At 70.0% G+C, this 14,940-nt stretch overlaps 1 protein-coding gene across 1 annotated transcript; it reads left to right on the forward strand.

Annotated features, from left to right (window-relative positions):
- Positions 1-114: 114 nt before the first annotated feature.
- Positions 115-3,708, forward strand: RSKR (ribosomal protein S6 kinase related). The gene is made up of 12 exons (XM_068415936.1): positions 115-189; positions 269-475; positions 1,228-1,311; positions 1,390-1,458; positions 1,629-1,698; positions 2,425-2,532; positions 2,709-2,749; positions 2,848-2,875; positions 2,963-3,052; positions 3,124-3,212; positions 3,285-3,395; positions 3,487-3,708. The coding sequence occupies exons 1-12, from the start codon at positions 115-117 to the stop codon at positions 3,706-3,708; spliced, it is 1,194 nt and encodes a 397-aa protein (XP_068272037.1).
- The last annotated feature ends 11,232 nt before the right edge of the window (positions 3,709-14,940 follow it).

The following is a 14,940-nucleotide window of genomic DNA, read 5'->3' on the forward strand; positions in this document are numbered from 1 at the left end:
GGGCAGCGCCGGTGCCTGGCCCCGGGGCGGGGGGTGGTCGCGGCGGGGCGGGGCGGGGCGGCGGGGTTATGTAAAGCGGCGGATTACCGGGGCCGGGGCCCGGGCGGCGCCTCGATGGGAGCGACGAGCAGCGGCCCCGGCCCGGCCCCGGTCGCGGCCCCGGCCCCGGTCCCGGTGCGGCCCCCTCAGGTGCGTGGGGCGGCGGCTCCGGGGCTCCCCCCTCCCCGCCCCGGGGCTCCCCCCGCTGACGCTGCCCCCGGTTCCGCAGGGCCGCGCCGTGGGGTCGTGGCTGCGGGCGCTGCTGGGCCGGGCCGGGCCGGTACCGGTGCCGGTACCGGGGTCGGGGCTCGCCCCGGCCCCGCGGGGCCCCGCCGAGGAGCCGCCGCCGCTGCCCGGGTGGCCGCTGCCGCAGCTCGTCTCGCTTTTCCTGCCGGAGTTCCCGGTCCGCCCCTCCGCCCGCCAGCAGCAGCTCAAGGTGCCGTCCCGGGGTCCCCCCACCCTCCTACCGGGGTCCCGGTGCATCCTGACGGGATCCCCGACCATGTTACCGGGGCGCCGGCTCATCCCGCCCCGGCAGCCCCGAGCTCCTTACCGGGTCCCCTCGCACCCCGTGCCTGGTCCCTGCGCGTCCCACCGGGGTCCCCCAGCGCCCCGTCCGTCCTCCCCGAGCCTCCTCCCGTGCCGCCATCCCGGCATCACCGACCGTCTTACCGGCTCTCCTCGCACGCCGTGCCGGGTCCCGGGCGCATCCTACCGGCGTCCCTGACTGTCCCACCGGATCCCTTTCTACCCTCGCCGGGTCCCCGTGCCCCGTGTCGAGTCTTTGTGTGTCCTGCCGGGGTCCCTCTGCACCCTAATGGGGTCCCCAGGTGTCCTGCCAGGGTCCCGTGCGTCCTGTCGAGGTCCTGTTCCTTCTACCGGGGTCCTGTTCCTTCTACCGGGGTCCTGTGCGTCCTACCGGGGTCCTGCGCCTCCTACCAGCATCCACAACCACCGTGCTGGGGTCCCCGTGACCCTGTCCCCCATCCCCATGTGCCCCATACTGGGTCCCTGTGCATCCCACTGGGGTCCCTATTGGGTCCTCCTGGTCCCCACGTGTCCCCACCGCCTGCCTTGGGTGCCCCGTGCCACCCTACCTCACCCACGCAGGACCCTGCACCCTGCCCCACCTCGAGCACCCCGAGCCCATCTCTGTGGGGTGCTCAGGCCCTGCTCCCCCTCCCTCAGATCTTGGGCTTCGTGGCCAAAGGCTCCTTCGGGACCATCCTCAAAGTGCTGGACTGCGCGCGGGAGAAGGTCTGCGCTGTGAAGGTGGGTGCTGCCCCCAGGGCCCAGGGGTGCCCCTGCCCACCCCCCAGCCCCCCTGACAGCCCCTCACCCCCCCCCCAGGTCGTGCCCAAAGTGGAGGTGCTGCGTCGTGACACCCTCAAGCAGTGCAAGGAAGAAGTCAGCATCCAGGTTAGGGGGGTCCAGGGGGCACCCCAGCCTGGGGTGGGGGGGGTTGGGGTGGCAGTGGGGACGGCAGGAGGCCTGTGGGGCTGCAGAGGGAGGGTGGCAGGAGCAAGGTCCCCGGCCCCCCCGGCCCCCCGCCCTGGGGGCCGCTCACCCTCTCTGCTCTGTGTCCCCAGAGACAGGTCAGGCACCCATTTGTCCACGGGCTGGGGGACAGCTGGCAGGGCCAGCGCCACCTCTTCATCAGTGAGTGACCATCTGCCCGCAGGCTCGCCCCGGCCCCCCCCCGTCCGCGCACGTGTCCCCGCCGCCTGCACACGTGTCCCCGCACACGCACACGCTCCCCCCGCGCTGCCCGCTGCCCCGCAGGGATGCAGGCGCTCGGCTGCCAGCTCCCACCCCGCACCCACCGTGAGGACAGGGACAGGGGACAGGGATGGGGACAAGCCGCAGTGGGGTAGGGACCAGCGCGAGGGTCAATGAGGTGCCCTAACCCCAATGCCTGCGTGGGCACGGTGGCCCTGATGGCCATGCCACCTTGATGCCCATGTAGCTTATGTGTTCCCTGTGCCTGTGTGACACCGGGGACCGTGTCACTTTGGTGCCTGTGCCACCTTGGACCTCATGTGGTGCTTGCGTGTTCCCAGTACCCACATGACTCTGGTGCCCATGCCACCGTGATACGTGGCCCCGGTACTTGCATGCTCCCATGCCGCCTTAGTCATGCCCATGTCACCTTAGTACGTGCTCCTGGTGCCCATATTGATGCTTGTGCCACCTTCGTGCCAGTGTGCTGCTGGCGCTTGTGCCACCTCGCTGCCCTTACTGCCCCAGTGCTTGTGTCACCTTGGTGCCTGGCCCCAGTGACCCACCCGGCCCCCTGTGCCCATGCCACCCCGGTGCCCGTGCCCCTCGTGCCAGCCCGGCCCCGCGGGGCAGCCCGTGGGTAAGGCACGTCGCCCGTCCCGGCAGTGTGCACCTACTGCAGCACCGGAGACCTCCACGCACTGTGGCGCGCCGCCGGGCGCTTCGCCGAGGCCACCGTCCGCCTGTTCGCCGCCGAGCTGGTGCTGGTGCTGGGTGAGTGGTCACTCACCACGCTGGGGACAGCCACCACCATCCCCACTGCTGGGGACCTGCAGGCAGGGTCAGCCATCCCCGGGGGTGGGCAGCTGCCTGCCAGGTGCCGTGGGGGTGGCAGCGGGCACCATGCCGGGAGGGGACCTGCCACTCTGACAGCTCCATCTTCTCCCCAGTGTATCTCCATGACCTGGGCATCGTGCACAGAGATGTGAAGGTGGGTGGCAGCGGGGCTGGGGGGCCAGAGGATGGGGTGGGGGAGGTCTCTGAACCCCCCTGAATGCAGAGGCCACCCCAGCGCCTGTCTCGTTTCAGATGGAGAACATCCTCCTGGATGAGAGAGGTGAGAGTCTGGTGGCACTGGGCTGGGGACACCCCATCCATGGGGACACCCCATCCATGGGTCCCCACGCGGTGTCTCGCCCCACAGGGCACCTCAAACTCACCGACTTCGGCCTCTCCCGGCACCTGCGGTGGGGCGAGCGAGCCCACACCATCTGCGGCACCCTGCAGTACATGGGTAAGGGGGCAGCGGGGGGCTGCGCTGGGGGGCACAGCCCCCGCCAGGCGCTCACCCGCTCATCCCCGCAGCTCCAGAGGTGCTGAGCGGGGGGCCCTACAGCCACGCAGCCGACTGGTGGTCCCTGGGAGTCCTGCTCTTTGCCCTGGCCAGCGGGGAGGTGAGGACCTTTGGGGGGGGGGAGACAGGGGCACCTCATGGAGCCCCTAAATCCGCTCCCTGTCCCCCCCAGTTCCCTGTGGCACCAGCGGGGGACCACGTGGCCATGCTGGAGCGGGTCAAGCAGAGCAGCTACGGGAGCCCGCCCGCGCTCAGCCCCGCGCTGGCCCGGCTGCTCGCCGAGGTAGCCCTCCCGCCCAGATTTTGGGGTCCCCGCTGGCCCCCCGGGATGGATGCAGGGTCCCTGCCGCTCACTGCCCTCCCTCCCTCCTCAGCTGCTGTGCCACAACCCCCTGCACCGCCTGCGCTACCTCCACCACTTCCAGGGCCACCCCTTCTTCCGCGGGGTGGCCTTCGACGCCGACCTGCTGCAGAAGGACCCGGTGGCCGTGGCGGTGGCCCCGCGCCCCCCGGAGCAGCCTCCCCCGGACCCCGCCACCTTCGCCGACTTCGACTGCGACCTCGCCGCCCCCCCGGGCCGGCCCTGGCCCGGCTGAGCCGCCGCAGCCGGGACCCCCCACCATCGCTCAGGGACATCCCCCACCCGGCAGCGGGGCCGGGTCCCCCCGTACCCCAGCGCTGTCCCCCCGCCCCCCGCGGGAGCAATAAACCCCCGAGCCGCGGGCACCGCTGCGGGTGTTGCCCTGGTGCCGGCGGGACCCCCGGGGGCCGTGCGGGGGCTCCTGGGGCAGGGCTGGGGGCCGTGCGGGGCTGGTTCCCCGCGACAGGCGCGGCGGAGGCCCCGGGAGGAGCCGGGCCCGGCCCCGTTACCCCCCTCACACACCCCGGCGCGGCCCGTGCTCGGCACTGCGCATGCGCCGCGCTGCCCCGGGGGGCGGGGCTCGCCCGAGGCCTCGCCCACGACAGGCCATAGCCCCGCCTCCAAGCTCCTCCCCGGCGGAGTGACGGACGCGCGGAGCAGCCAATCAGAGGCGGCGCGTGGCTTTTCGAACAGGCGGCTGCGCGCGTAGCGGCCGGGCCGTTACCGATACCGTGACCGGGGCCGGTACTGAGGCCTATACCGATACCGAGGCCTATACCTATACCGGGGCCATGCGGGCCGTCCAGACCCGCGCCGTGAGTGTGGCCCGGGGGGCTCGGCTCGGCACGGGGCAGGCGGGGGGGGGACGGACCAGTTTGAGCGTCCCGGTGCGGCGGCGGGGAGAGTCCCGGGAGGGGGCGGGGGGGGGGGGTCCCGGTGGGGCAGCCCTGACCACGCGCAGTTGCCCGGAGGTGGCTGGGGCGGGGGGGGTGGTTCGGAGCGCTCCCGGTATGTGTGCGGGGGCGCGGGGGGGGGGGCTGCCGGTGGTGCCGCCGGTGACCCCCGGTGCCTCCCCGCCCCGCTCCAGGCGCAGCAGCGGCCCCGACGCCCCCCCCTGCAGGAGCTGCGGCTGCAGCCGGGCGCCGAGCGGACCAGCCTCACCCCGCTGTTTCGCCGGCTGCGGGTCAGGGTGCGTGTGGGGTCCGGGGGGGGGTCAGGGTGCGTGTGGCGTTTGGGGCGGGGGGGCAACTGAAGGGGGTCTGGGGTAACAGGAACGGATGTTGGGGTGTACCGGAACTGGGGATACTGGGGTGGGGTACCAGGGTAGTGGGGGCACAGGTATATCTACTGGGGTGGGGGAAACGGGGAGACTGGGGGAAACGGCTATGGGGTGCTGGGGGGGAAGGGCAGGGCAGCCCTGACCCCCCCCTTACTCCCCAAATGTCCTGTAGGATCATGACTGCGCCACCCCAGTGTCCTGCACCCCGAGGCCCCCCAGCAGCACCATCATCCCAGAGCCCCCTGGAACCCTCCTCTGTGGGCCCAGAACCTGGGACACCCCTGGGAGACCCACCCTGAAGCCTGGTGCCCCTGAGCCCCCCAGGAATCCCCCCCTGGTGCCCAGTGGCCCAGAGCCCCCCAGCAGCACCAGCTTGGAGCCCCCCAGCAGCCCCATCCCAGGGCCCAGCACCCGGGAGCCCCCCAGCAGCCCCATCCCAGGGCCCAGCACCCCGGAGCCCCCCAGCAGCCCCATCCCAGGGCCCAGCACCCCGGAGCCCCCCAGCAGCCCCATCCCAGGGCCCAGCACCCCGGAGCCCCCCAGCAGCCCCATCCAAGGGCCCAGCACCCCGGAGCCCCCCAGCATCTCCATCCCAGGGCCCAGCACCCCGGAGCCCCCCAGCAGCCCCGTGCCAGCTCCCCTGTGCAGCCCCATCCCAGGGCCCAGCACCCCGGAGCCCCCCAGCAGCCCTGTGCCAGCTCCCCTGTGCAATCCCATCCCAGGGCCCAGCACCCCAGAGCCCCCCAGCAGCCCTGTCCCAGGGCCCAGCACCCCAGAGCCCCCCAGCAGCCCCGTCCCAGGGCCCAGCACCACGGAGCCCCCCAGCAGCCCCGTCCCAGGGCCCAGCACCCCGAAGCCCCCCAGCAGCCCGGTCCCAGGGCCCAGCACCACGGAGCCCCCCAGCAGCCCGGTCCCAGGGCCCAGCACCACGAGGCCCCCCAGCAGCCCCGTCCCAGGGCCCAGCACCACGGAGCCCCCCAGCAGCCCCGTCCCAGGGCCCAGCACCACGGAGCCCCCTGTGCAGCCCCATCCCAGGGCCCAGCACCACGGAGCCCCCCAGCAGCCCCATCCCAGGGCCCAGCACCCCGAAGACCCTCAGCAGCCCTGTGCCGGCCCCCCTGTGCAGCCCTGTCCTGGGGTTGTGTACCCCGGAGGCCCTCGGCAGCACCACCGCAGAGCCCTGCACTCCAGGGACCCCCGGCATCGTCAGCTTGGTGCCTTGCCCCCCAGACTCCCTGGGCAGCACCACCCTATCACCCTGCACCCCCGGCCACCCTGGCAGTGCCAGCCTGGCCTCCTGCACCCCAGGGCCTCCTGGCACCAGCTCCACCCCACAGGAAGCTGCCTTCCAGGGATGGCGAGTGGCACCCCCTGACCTCTCCTGCAGCCTCATGGCCCCCGAGCCCCTGGCTGGAGAGGGCAGTGCTGCTTCTCTGCCTTGCCAAGACACCCCTGAGGGGGCCGACTCCCCAGCCCCTGCCCCCCCAGAGCAGGGCCCCCCCGAGCCTCCCACCGAGGCAGGTATGTCGGAGCCTGCTGGGTCGGGGGCAGCAGCCATCCCCATCCCCTCGCCCGAGGTGGCCCTGGGTGCTGTGTCCTGGACATTGCCGCTGGTGTGGCTGGAGAAGAGCCTCAACGCCTCAGGCCTGATGGAGTCCCTGCGGCACAGCCTGTCCCTGCCCGCGCCGCGGCGGGCTGCCGGCACCAGCGTCACCCCCGTGCCCACCGCGGTCGCGGGCACCAGCGTCACCCCCGTGCCCACCGCGGTCGCCGGCACCAGCATCACCCCCGTGCCCACCGCGGTCACCGGCACCTTCATGACCCCCCGGGACCTGCAAGAGAGGAGCACAAACACGTCCGTGGGTGGCCCCCCCTGTGCCAAGGACAACGCTGCTGAAACAGACTCCCTGCTCTGGCAGTGAGTGTGGGGATATCCCCCCGCCCCGGACAAGGCTGTGGCACCTGTGGGCTGTCCCTGCCCCAAACCCTCTCTCTGTCCCCAGCTGTCCCCGGGAGCAGCTGAAGTCCCTGCCGCGGGCAGAGCTGGAGGGGCGGCTGGAGAGCACCCTCATCATCATCGAAGCCCTCTCCCTCCAACTGCGCGACTGGCAGGAGAACCAGCGGCCGCTGCCCGGCGTGGGGCCGGCCGAGCAGAGGGACGCGCTCACACAGACTGACATCACCCACCCCAAAGGGGTAAGAATCCTCGCTGGGGCGATGCCACCCCATTTTCCATGGCCTCAGTGCTGTGACAGTGCCCACGTGCTGCTGGTGGGACGGTGGTCCCGCCTGGACTGCAGCCTGGTGGAGCAGAAGTAAAGCGGGGCCGCTGCGGCACGGCATCACGCGCCCGGCGCTGCTCCAGCCACGTTATCGTGCCTGGCTCGACCCGCTGATTTTGCTGGATTTGAACCTTTTGTGCAAGGAAACATCCCTGGCATGCGTGGGGGGTGGGAGGTGTCGCGGCTAACGGGCTCTCGCTGGCCCCCAGGGTGGAGCGGGGCTGGCGCGAAGCCCCCTCCGCTCTGCCGGGATGCCCTTAGGAGGAAGAGATCTACCGCGGCCTCTACCTCGATCTGCGGAGGAAAACGGAGGCTCTGCAGCGGCAGCGGGGAGCGGAGCGGGACCTGCAGCGGGAGCTGGCGCTGGCCTCCGCGGGGATGGTGTGTCTCCGCTGGCTGGCGTGCGATGAGTGCGCCGGGTCTCAGGCTGGCAGGGCACGGGTGTGCCCGGTGCTGCCTGTGCTGGCCCCGGGAGTGCTGCCTGAGTGCCGGTGCCCTTGTCCCTTCCCCAGAGCGCCTGGAGCGAGCAGTGCCTCCTGTTTCGGGGCCTCGTGGATGCCGCGTTTCAGAGCGTGCAGGATGAGCAGGGAGCCCTCGACCGGGAGGTGAGCCCCCGCGCACCCCTTTCCCCAGGGTTTTGGGAGGCGCTGGCGCTGCTGGCACACACGGCAGCCGTCGGCTGTACCTGGTGCCTCCCGGTGCCATCTCCCCCCGCAGCGGGAGCAGGCGAGGGCCCTGGTGTGGCGGTGCCGGGCCGTGCTGGAGAGTGTGCCCGGCAAGCTGCGGAGCTGCCTGGAGGAGCGGGATGCCATGAGGCAGCGAGCGGAGGAAGCCCTCCGAGCCAAGGAGGAGGTAGGGGGGCAGCCGGTGGGGGGGGATCAGGGCAGGCTCTGCCACCTCTGTACTGTTGGTGGGACATCCCCCATCTCTGCAGGGGGGGAAGATCTCTCTGGCATCTGGGGGGAAAAGCCCGACATGGCCCCCGAAGGCCAGAAGGGCTGTGGCCGCCCGGGGCGGCGGGAGCTCTCGGGGTGGGTTTTTGGCTCGGGCTGTGTCCTGCTGGGAGCAGGAGCCCTGGGCTGCAGAGTCGGCTCCTGGGGGCCGCTCCTCGTGCGACGCTGTGCCCGGAGCAGCGTCCTTCCCTCGGCAGAGCGATCGCTTCCTGGAGGCCTTCCGCGCCCACGCCAGCGCCCGCATCGGCGCCTGCGACCAGAGCCTGGCGTCCCAGCGAGAGCTGGCTGCGCTGCTGGAGGACACCATCAGCCTGCAGGTACCGAGCAGGCAGGCACCGCCGGCTGCCTCCTCCCCGGGGGAGCTGGCAGGGTATCCCACGTCCTGGGCTTGGGTGATGCTCTGAGCTGCGGTGGGCTTGGGTCCATCGGAGGGTTCTTGGTGCCACTGCTGCAGATCCAGCCTCTGGGCTAGTGGTCACCTCCCTCCACGGCCATTGAATGTGGCTCTTCCACCGCGGCAGCGCTGACCCATCTCTCCTGCCCCGCAGGCATCCCTGGCTGCTGAGGCTCAGCGCTTCAGGGAGTTCATAGATGTCACCTTTGAAAATCTGGAGGAGGAAAGGACAGCCCTGGACGCGGAGGTGAGGGGTGTCCCCGTGGGGGCTGGCAGCGGGCTCAAGCCCCTCACCTCCCTGCCAGCACAGTCCAGGCTGATGCTGCTTCGCTCCACCTCAGAGCACTTTGTGCCCTGGGCACCGCAGGCAGCCTGGCTGCCAGACCCATCCCCAGCCACGCAGCTGGGCAGAGCCACCAGCCGGCACGGCCTCAGCTCTGCCCGGCGCCGTGTCCCCCCGCAGCGGGAGCAGGCGAGGGCCCTGGTGTGGCGGTGCCGGGCTGTACTGGAGAGCATGCCTGGCAAGCTGCAGAGCTGCCTGGAGGAGCGGGATGCCATGAGGCAGCGAGCAGAGGAAGCCCTCCAAGCCAAGGAGGAGGTAGGGGGCTGCTGAGGGGTGTCTGGGGGTGCCACCTTGCAGCCCAGCTGACTCCAGGCACGGGGTGACTGGGGGCACCCCTCGGTGTGGGAACACCCCATGGGGAAGAGCAGCCCAAAGCGAGCCCCAAGGACACCGTGTCTCTGCAGGCGTCCTGCCAGCTGGAGGAGACCTCGGTGGCCCTGCAGGACGCGGTGGCTCAGCTGGAGCCGCTGACAGTGGCCAACTCACGCCTCAGCGCAGGTAGGGGTGGGTGACGTGGGGGGCTGGAGCTGCCCCCGTCCCCGCTGTCCCCGTCACCCCCCTGCGCTGACGGCTCTGCCCCTCACAGACCTGAGCTCCCTGATGACGAATCTGGCCAACCTGGAGCAGGAGCGGGACGCGCTGCAGCAGGAGAACGAGAAGCAGCGGGACGAGATGGCCCGGTGGGTCTGAGCTCCTATAGCCACCTCCTGCCACCCCTCGCCCCTAAAACATGGCACCCCCTGACCCTGTCCTGTCCCCACAGGCTGGCGCAGGAAAGGGACGCCCTGCAGCAGGAGTGCAAGGGGCTGTGCCAGGAGCTGCGGGAGGCAACTGAGTGCCGGGAGGTAGGAGCTCCTGCCATCATGCGCTGCCGGCCCCGTCACGGCCTCGTGGCAACGCTGGCCGCCAGCCAGCAGCCGGGTTAGCCCTCCCATGACAGGGGGTGAGCGTGGAGAGGGCGGTGGATAACCTGCATGTAGCGTGGCCCTCCATCCTGCCCACCCAGGGCAAGCGGGACAGCTCTCAGGGCTAATTCCCCTGGCTGCAGGCGTGGTGTGTCCCCCAGCCTGTCCCACGTCCCCAGTAAACTGCTGGTCTCCAGGGGTTGGTCTGCTGGGGTAAAGCTGCCCCTGATTGGAAACAGCACCCTGAGGCATGGGAGGGACCGCGATGGGGGTCCCAACGGGCTCCCCCCAGGTGCTCATGGCTGTGTCCCTCCACCCTCTTGCAGTTCCTCAACCAGGAGAACCGCACGTCCCGCACGCAGGCGCTGGAGGTGGAGGCCAAGCTGAAGTCCTCGCTGGCCACGCTGCAGGAGCGCAGCCTGCAGTATGAGGAGCTGATGGGCTCCCACCAGCGCCTGCGGTACCGACCCCGCTCACCACCCCACCTTAAATCCCTCTGTTCTGGGAAATCGAGCTCCTCCTGCGGGGTGGGGACACACAGGGGGACATGGCTCCAATCGCTGCTGCCCAGCCAAGCGAGGCTGCCCAGGCGGGTGGAAGGGGCTGTGGGGAAGCCCAGCAGACCCCATCTTGGGGGGAGCTGCCCTAAATCTGTGGGGTTTGCACACCCCCGCCCAGGTCACGGTGGGAGGCAGGCATGGGAAATGTCCCCATCCCACACCGAGGAGGGGGAACGCTGCTCCCGCTGAGGCTGGTGCCACCCCGCAGGGAAGAGCAGGCTGCCCTTGGCCAGGAGCTGGAGAGCACCAAGGCCGAGCTCCTCGACTTGCGGCTCAAGAGGGACAAGGTCTCCTGGTGCTCCGTGGACATCGCTGAGAGCAAGATTCGGCTGCAGGAGCTCGCCGACTGCCTCAGGGCCGCACTGCAAGAGGAGGTAGGAGCCCTGCCCTGGGGACAAGGACAAGGGGGTGGCGTGGGCGCGTCAGACTCCTGTGGCTCTCCATGGCGAGGCTTTGAGACCCCCCGGCTTGCTGGGGCAGAGCAGAGCTGTCACAAGCTGCACTCAGCTGCTGTGCTCTCCCTCCCCTCCGCAGGATGACGATGCTCCATCAAGAAGCAGAGCCTGGACCCCGGCTCCACGGACGCCGGGCTGGCGGACACCAGGCTGGCAGACACCCCGCTGTGCCTGGACCCCCGCCTGCCGCACGCCGGCGTGCCGCACCCCATACCGCGCCGCGGGCTCCTTCGTGGGCAGCGTCCTGAAAGCGGTGACGGGGAAAGGTGAGCTGGCACCCGCCGGCTGGCTGCTGGGGGTCCCTGCGTTGGGATGGGCATCGCTCCTTCCCGTGCTGGGGATGGGCACTGGTGTCAGGCGAGGAGGAGATCCCAATGCCATCCCTGTGGATTCCCCGGTTGTTCCCCTGTGGCAACCATGGGTTGGGTCACGGCCATACCCTGCACCCCATCTGCTGTCACTCCTGCAAGCGGCTGGGGTCTTCTCCTGGAGCGGATGGGTGCGTGGGGCGTGCTCCCTGCAGCACGCAGGGCTGGGCACAGCGCCTCTGCCCTCTCCTCGCACAGGTGCTGATGAAGCTGCTGGAGGTGGGAGTGTGTTTACCGAGGACAAACCTGCCTCTACGCCGAAGCCAACAGGTACTGGGGCTGTCACCCTGCTGCCTGCATGGGGACAAGCAGGCACGCCTTCCTGCCTGGCTCCGTGTCCCCTGGGGCTGATGGTCCCTCCGTGCCGCTCACGAGCCCCTGCCCTGCCCGCAGAGCCCGAGGACGGTCTGCTGGAGAGCGTGAAGGAGCTGAGAGCCGTGGTCTCCAGCCTGGCCATGCTGAGCTCCCGCATCCAGGAGCTGGAGCAGAGCGAGTTCAAGGCGCTGCACACAGAGATGTGAGTTTGGGGGGGGCTCGCATTGGGGCCGGGCGTGGGCATCGCTCTCCTGGGCACCGTACCTCCTGCAGGCAGCCTGCCTGGGGTCTGCCTCTCGCCCCAGCTCTGGATTAGACCCCTCCTGCCATGGCTGGAGGGGCTTTTTCCAGCTGTCTGGGCTCACGGGTTGGCCTCTCCCACCGTGGGGCTGGTGGGATGCCCAGGAGGGGGTTTGGCACCTGGCACTGTGCTCGGCTGCCGTCCCCACCCACTCAGCACCTCTGTCCTCTCCCAGCTCCGACCTGCAGCTCCAGCTGGAGATGGTGAGAGCCGAGAGCCAGGAGAAGATTGATGCCCAGGCTGCCACCATCACCAAGCTGAACAAGACGCTGAGGGGCAAGCTGGAGGTGAGCCGGTGCCAGAAGTGGGCCAGTGCTCACCCCAGGGCAGAGCCGAACTGGGACGGGCGCTGATCTAGGGCACGGAGAAATCTGGGTGACCGGCTCTGCTGATGCCCCATGGGTGCTCCTGGCTCGTCTGACCTTCTCGAACATGAGAAAACCTGCTCCCCCCCGGGGTGCTGGGGGTGGTCAGGGGTTGGCATTGCCTGACACCACTTCTTCCCCCCCAGAATGAGAAGGAGCTGCAGGATGTGGTGAAACAGCAGGAAGAGAAGATGCTGCAACTCATCGACAAGAGTGGGGAAGTCACGGTGCGTGATGGGGGCCCAGCTGAGCTGCACGCTGCGGGGGTGCTGGATGCAGGACCCCTCTCAGCATGTCCCTTCCCCCTGCAGAGGCTGCAGGGAGAGGTGTCCCACCTGAAGCGCTCACTCCAGCGCGCAGAGACGGAGGCCAAGGTGCTGTGGGAGGAGGTGCGGGGGCAGGAGCCCAAGGTGGACACTGCCTACATCCAGGAGCGAGTCCTGCTGCGGCAGGAGGTGAGGCCGGGGGGCTGCCGGGGCTGAGGGCTCCTCGTGTCACCACCCCTCCAGGGACAGGGGACTTCTCCCACCCTTGCTCCTGGAGCAGGCAACCAGCGGGATGGCAGGGGCCAGGCCCCCACCCCATGGCTCTTCCTCCCAGTGAGTTCTCAGCGGCGCTGGCTCTTTTTACAGGTGGACAAACTGCGTCTGCTTCTCCTGGAGAAAGAGGATGAGAACCTGCTGCTCTCCGACAAGTTCCTGGAGCAGGTATGGGGAGCCCTGAGGGGCTGCCCTGGCTCTTGTCCCCTCACCCTTCTGGGCCAGTCCCTGCCCAGTTTTGGGGCAGGCTCCTAACTGGCATCTCCCACGGCAGGTCCGAGGGCTGGAGCTGAGGCTCAGTCGCACCCAGAAAGTGCTGAGGACCCACGAGGAGATGCAGGAGAAGATGAAAGAGGTGAGGTTTGTGGTTCATCACTCTCACCCTTGCTGTGACTGCAGCAACACCAACCCTCACGCTGTGGCTAACGCTGCTGCTGTCCCCAGGTCCTGTCAGCTGTCCCTGAGGTGGTAGTGGGCTGCCAGGAGCTCCATAGCCTGCTGCGGTACTTGGGCCTGAAGCCGGCCAGTGTCAGCAGGGAAGGCACCGAGCCTCTCTAGCCTGTGGCCTGAAACCTCCCCATTAGCACTGTCCTGCTGCTGTTAGCGCTGCCCTCCCAGTTCTTTATGTTGGAATTATTTATTGAATAAAGTTTTGTTGGCTTTCACCCTGCCTCGTACACGGATGCAGGAAGCTCCTGCTGCCCTGGGTGGGGACAACTTGTCCAGCCTCCACCGGTTGCTCCCGCCCTGTCCTTGTCACAGGGCCTTGGGCATGGCTCCCTGCCACCCCAGGGCCTCTCCTTGGCGGGGGACACGCACCCCCCCGCCGCCAGCGCTTGCTCTCCATAAGGCACCACGTTCCCCTGGCTCCCACTGCCCGGCCCCGGCGGCAGCCAGCGTGCCCAGGCTGACCTAGCTTCCCTCCCCAGGCTCCCCCTCCTCCTCCTCCTCCTCCTGCCCTAGTTTCCCTCTGCGCCTTCCTCCTGCCTCCCCCTGCGGAGGGGATCGGAGCCTGGATCCTGCACCACCATCACGGGGCCGTGGGCCACACGCCTGTTGCGTGGGGATGGTTCCCCCTCCCAGCACGGCTCCAGCATCCCCTGCCAGGCACTGGGAGCTCTGCCAGCTCCTGCCCCCCGCCCTGCTGCCCCTTGAGGGCTCCCCTGCTCCCAGCACAGCTCCAGCCTCACCTCCCTCTTTCCCTGCTGGGGCATCTCCTGTGGGATCCCCCTTCCCGGCGCTCCCGACCCCAAGGATGCTCCCATGGGGGCCATGTGCCACCTCCCTCCCCTGGCACTGCCCAAAATAGCAGCGTTCAGATAAGTGCTCTGGTTTTTAATGGCCTGTTTCTCCTGCCCAGGGGCGGGGGGGGGATCTGATCACCTTCCCCTGCCCTCTGCCGCAGCCCTGCCGCCCTGTGCGGGGTGGGTGCTGCGACACCGCGGGTGCTGGCACCTTTCTTTACCCCCGCACCCAGGAAAGGGAGGTGTTCAGGGCTGCGCCTCTGTTTACCGGGTGCGTGGGTGGCTCATGAGGAAGCAGCACTCGCTTCCCTCCCTGTTATGGCCGTGACCCTGCTGGCAGGGGGTCAGGCACGGCCCCCCCGAGATGGGAGGCCGGCAGCGGGGGCCCCAGGCTGTGCCCGGCTCTGGGATGCGGGGGGAGATGCGCTCCCCTCCCTGGATTAGGGCCATGCGAGGCGGCTGAGCTGAGCCCTCCTTTTACGGCGGGGATTCAGCAGAGCCACGGCCCTGGCAGCCGGCCCCGTGGGGTGAGCGGGGACACCGCTATTGTCCCTGCGCCGGCTGCGGGCAGCTTTTGGGGGTGGGGGCTGGACTCCTGTGGGAGCCCCCACCCTGTCCCAGGGGCCTGAGGGCTCTGCGCTGCTGGGGCTTGGCCCCTGGTAGCAGAGGTGACACAGCTGGGGTCCCTGGCACAGCAACAGTGCGGTGGCACGGTGACCCCCAGCCTGGGGGTGGCACAGGGGGGTCCCTGGCCTGGAGGGGATGGGGGGAAGGGCCCTGCCCCTAGCTGGCAGGGGCAATAGGGGGGCACAGCCGGGTCCCCAGCAGTGGCAAGGGGGTGGCAGGGGAAGTCCCGACCCATAACCAAGCAGGGCTGGTGGCACAGAGGGGTCTCCAGCAGCAGCACGGGGTGGCACAGTGGGGTGCCGGCGTGGCACGGGGGGGCCCTACCCACGACAGGGGGTGACTCAGCTGGGTCCCTGCCCGGGGGAGGGGGGGGCACAGAAGGGTCCCCCCAGCAGCAGGGGGTTGCAAAGGGGTGGCACAGCGGCGGGTTGCGGCCCTGGGGTCCCCACCGGCGGCGGCGGGTGTCGCCGGCGGGGGCGGGGGAGGGCGGAGCGGGGCGGGGGGGCCGGTCCTGCCGGGTGCCGCCCCGCCGGTCAC

Source organism: Nyctibius grandis, chromosome 18, assembly GCF_013368605.1.
Source record: "Nyctibius grandis isolate bNycGra1 chromosome 18, bNycGra1.pri, whole genome shotgun sequence".
Taxonomy (NCBI): domain Eukaryota; kingdom Metazoa; phylum Chordata; class Aves; order Nyctibiiformes; family Nyctibiidae; genus Nyctibius; species Nyctibius grandis.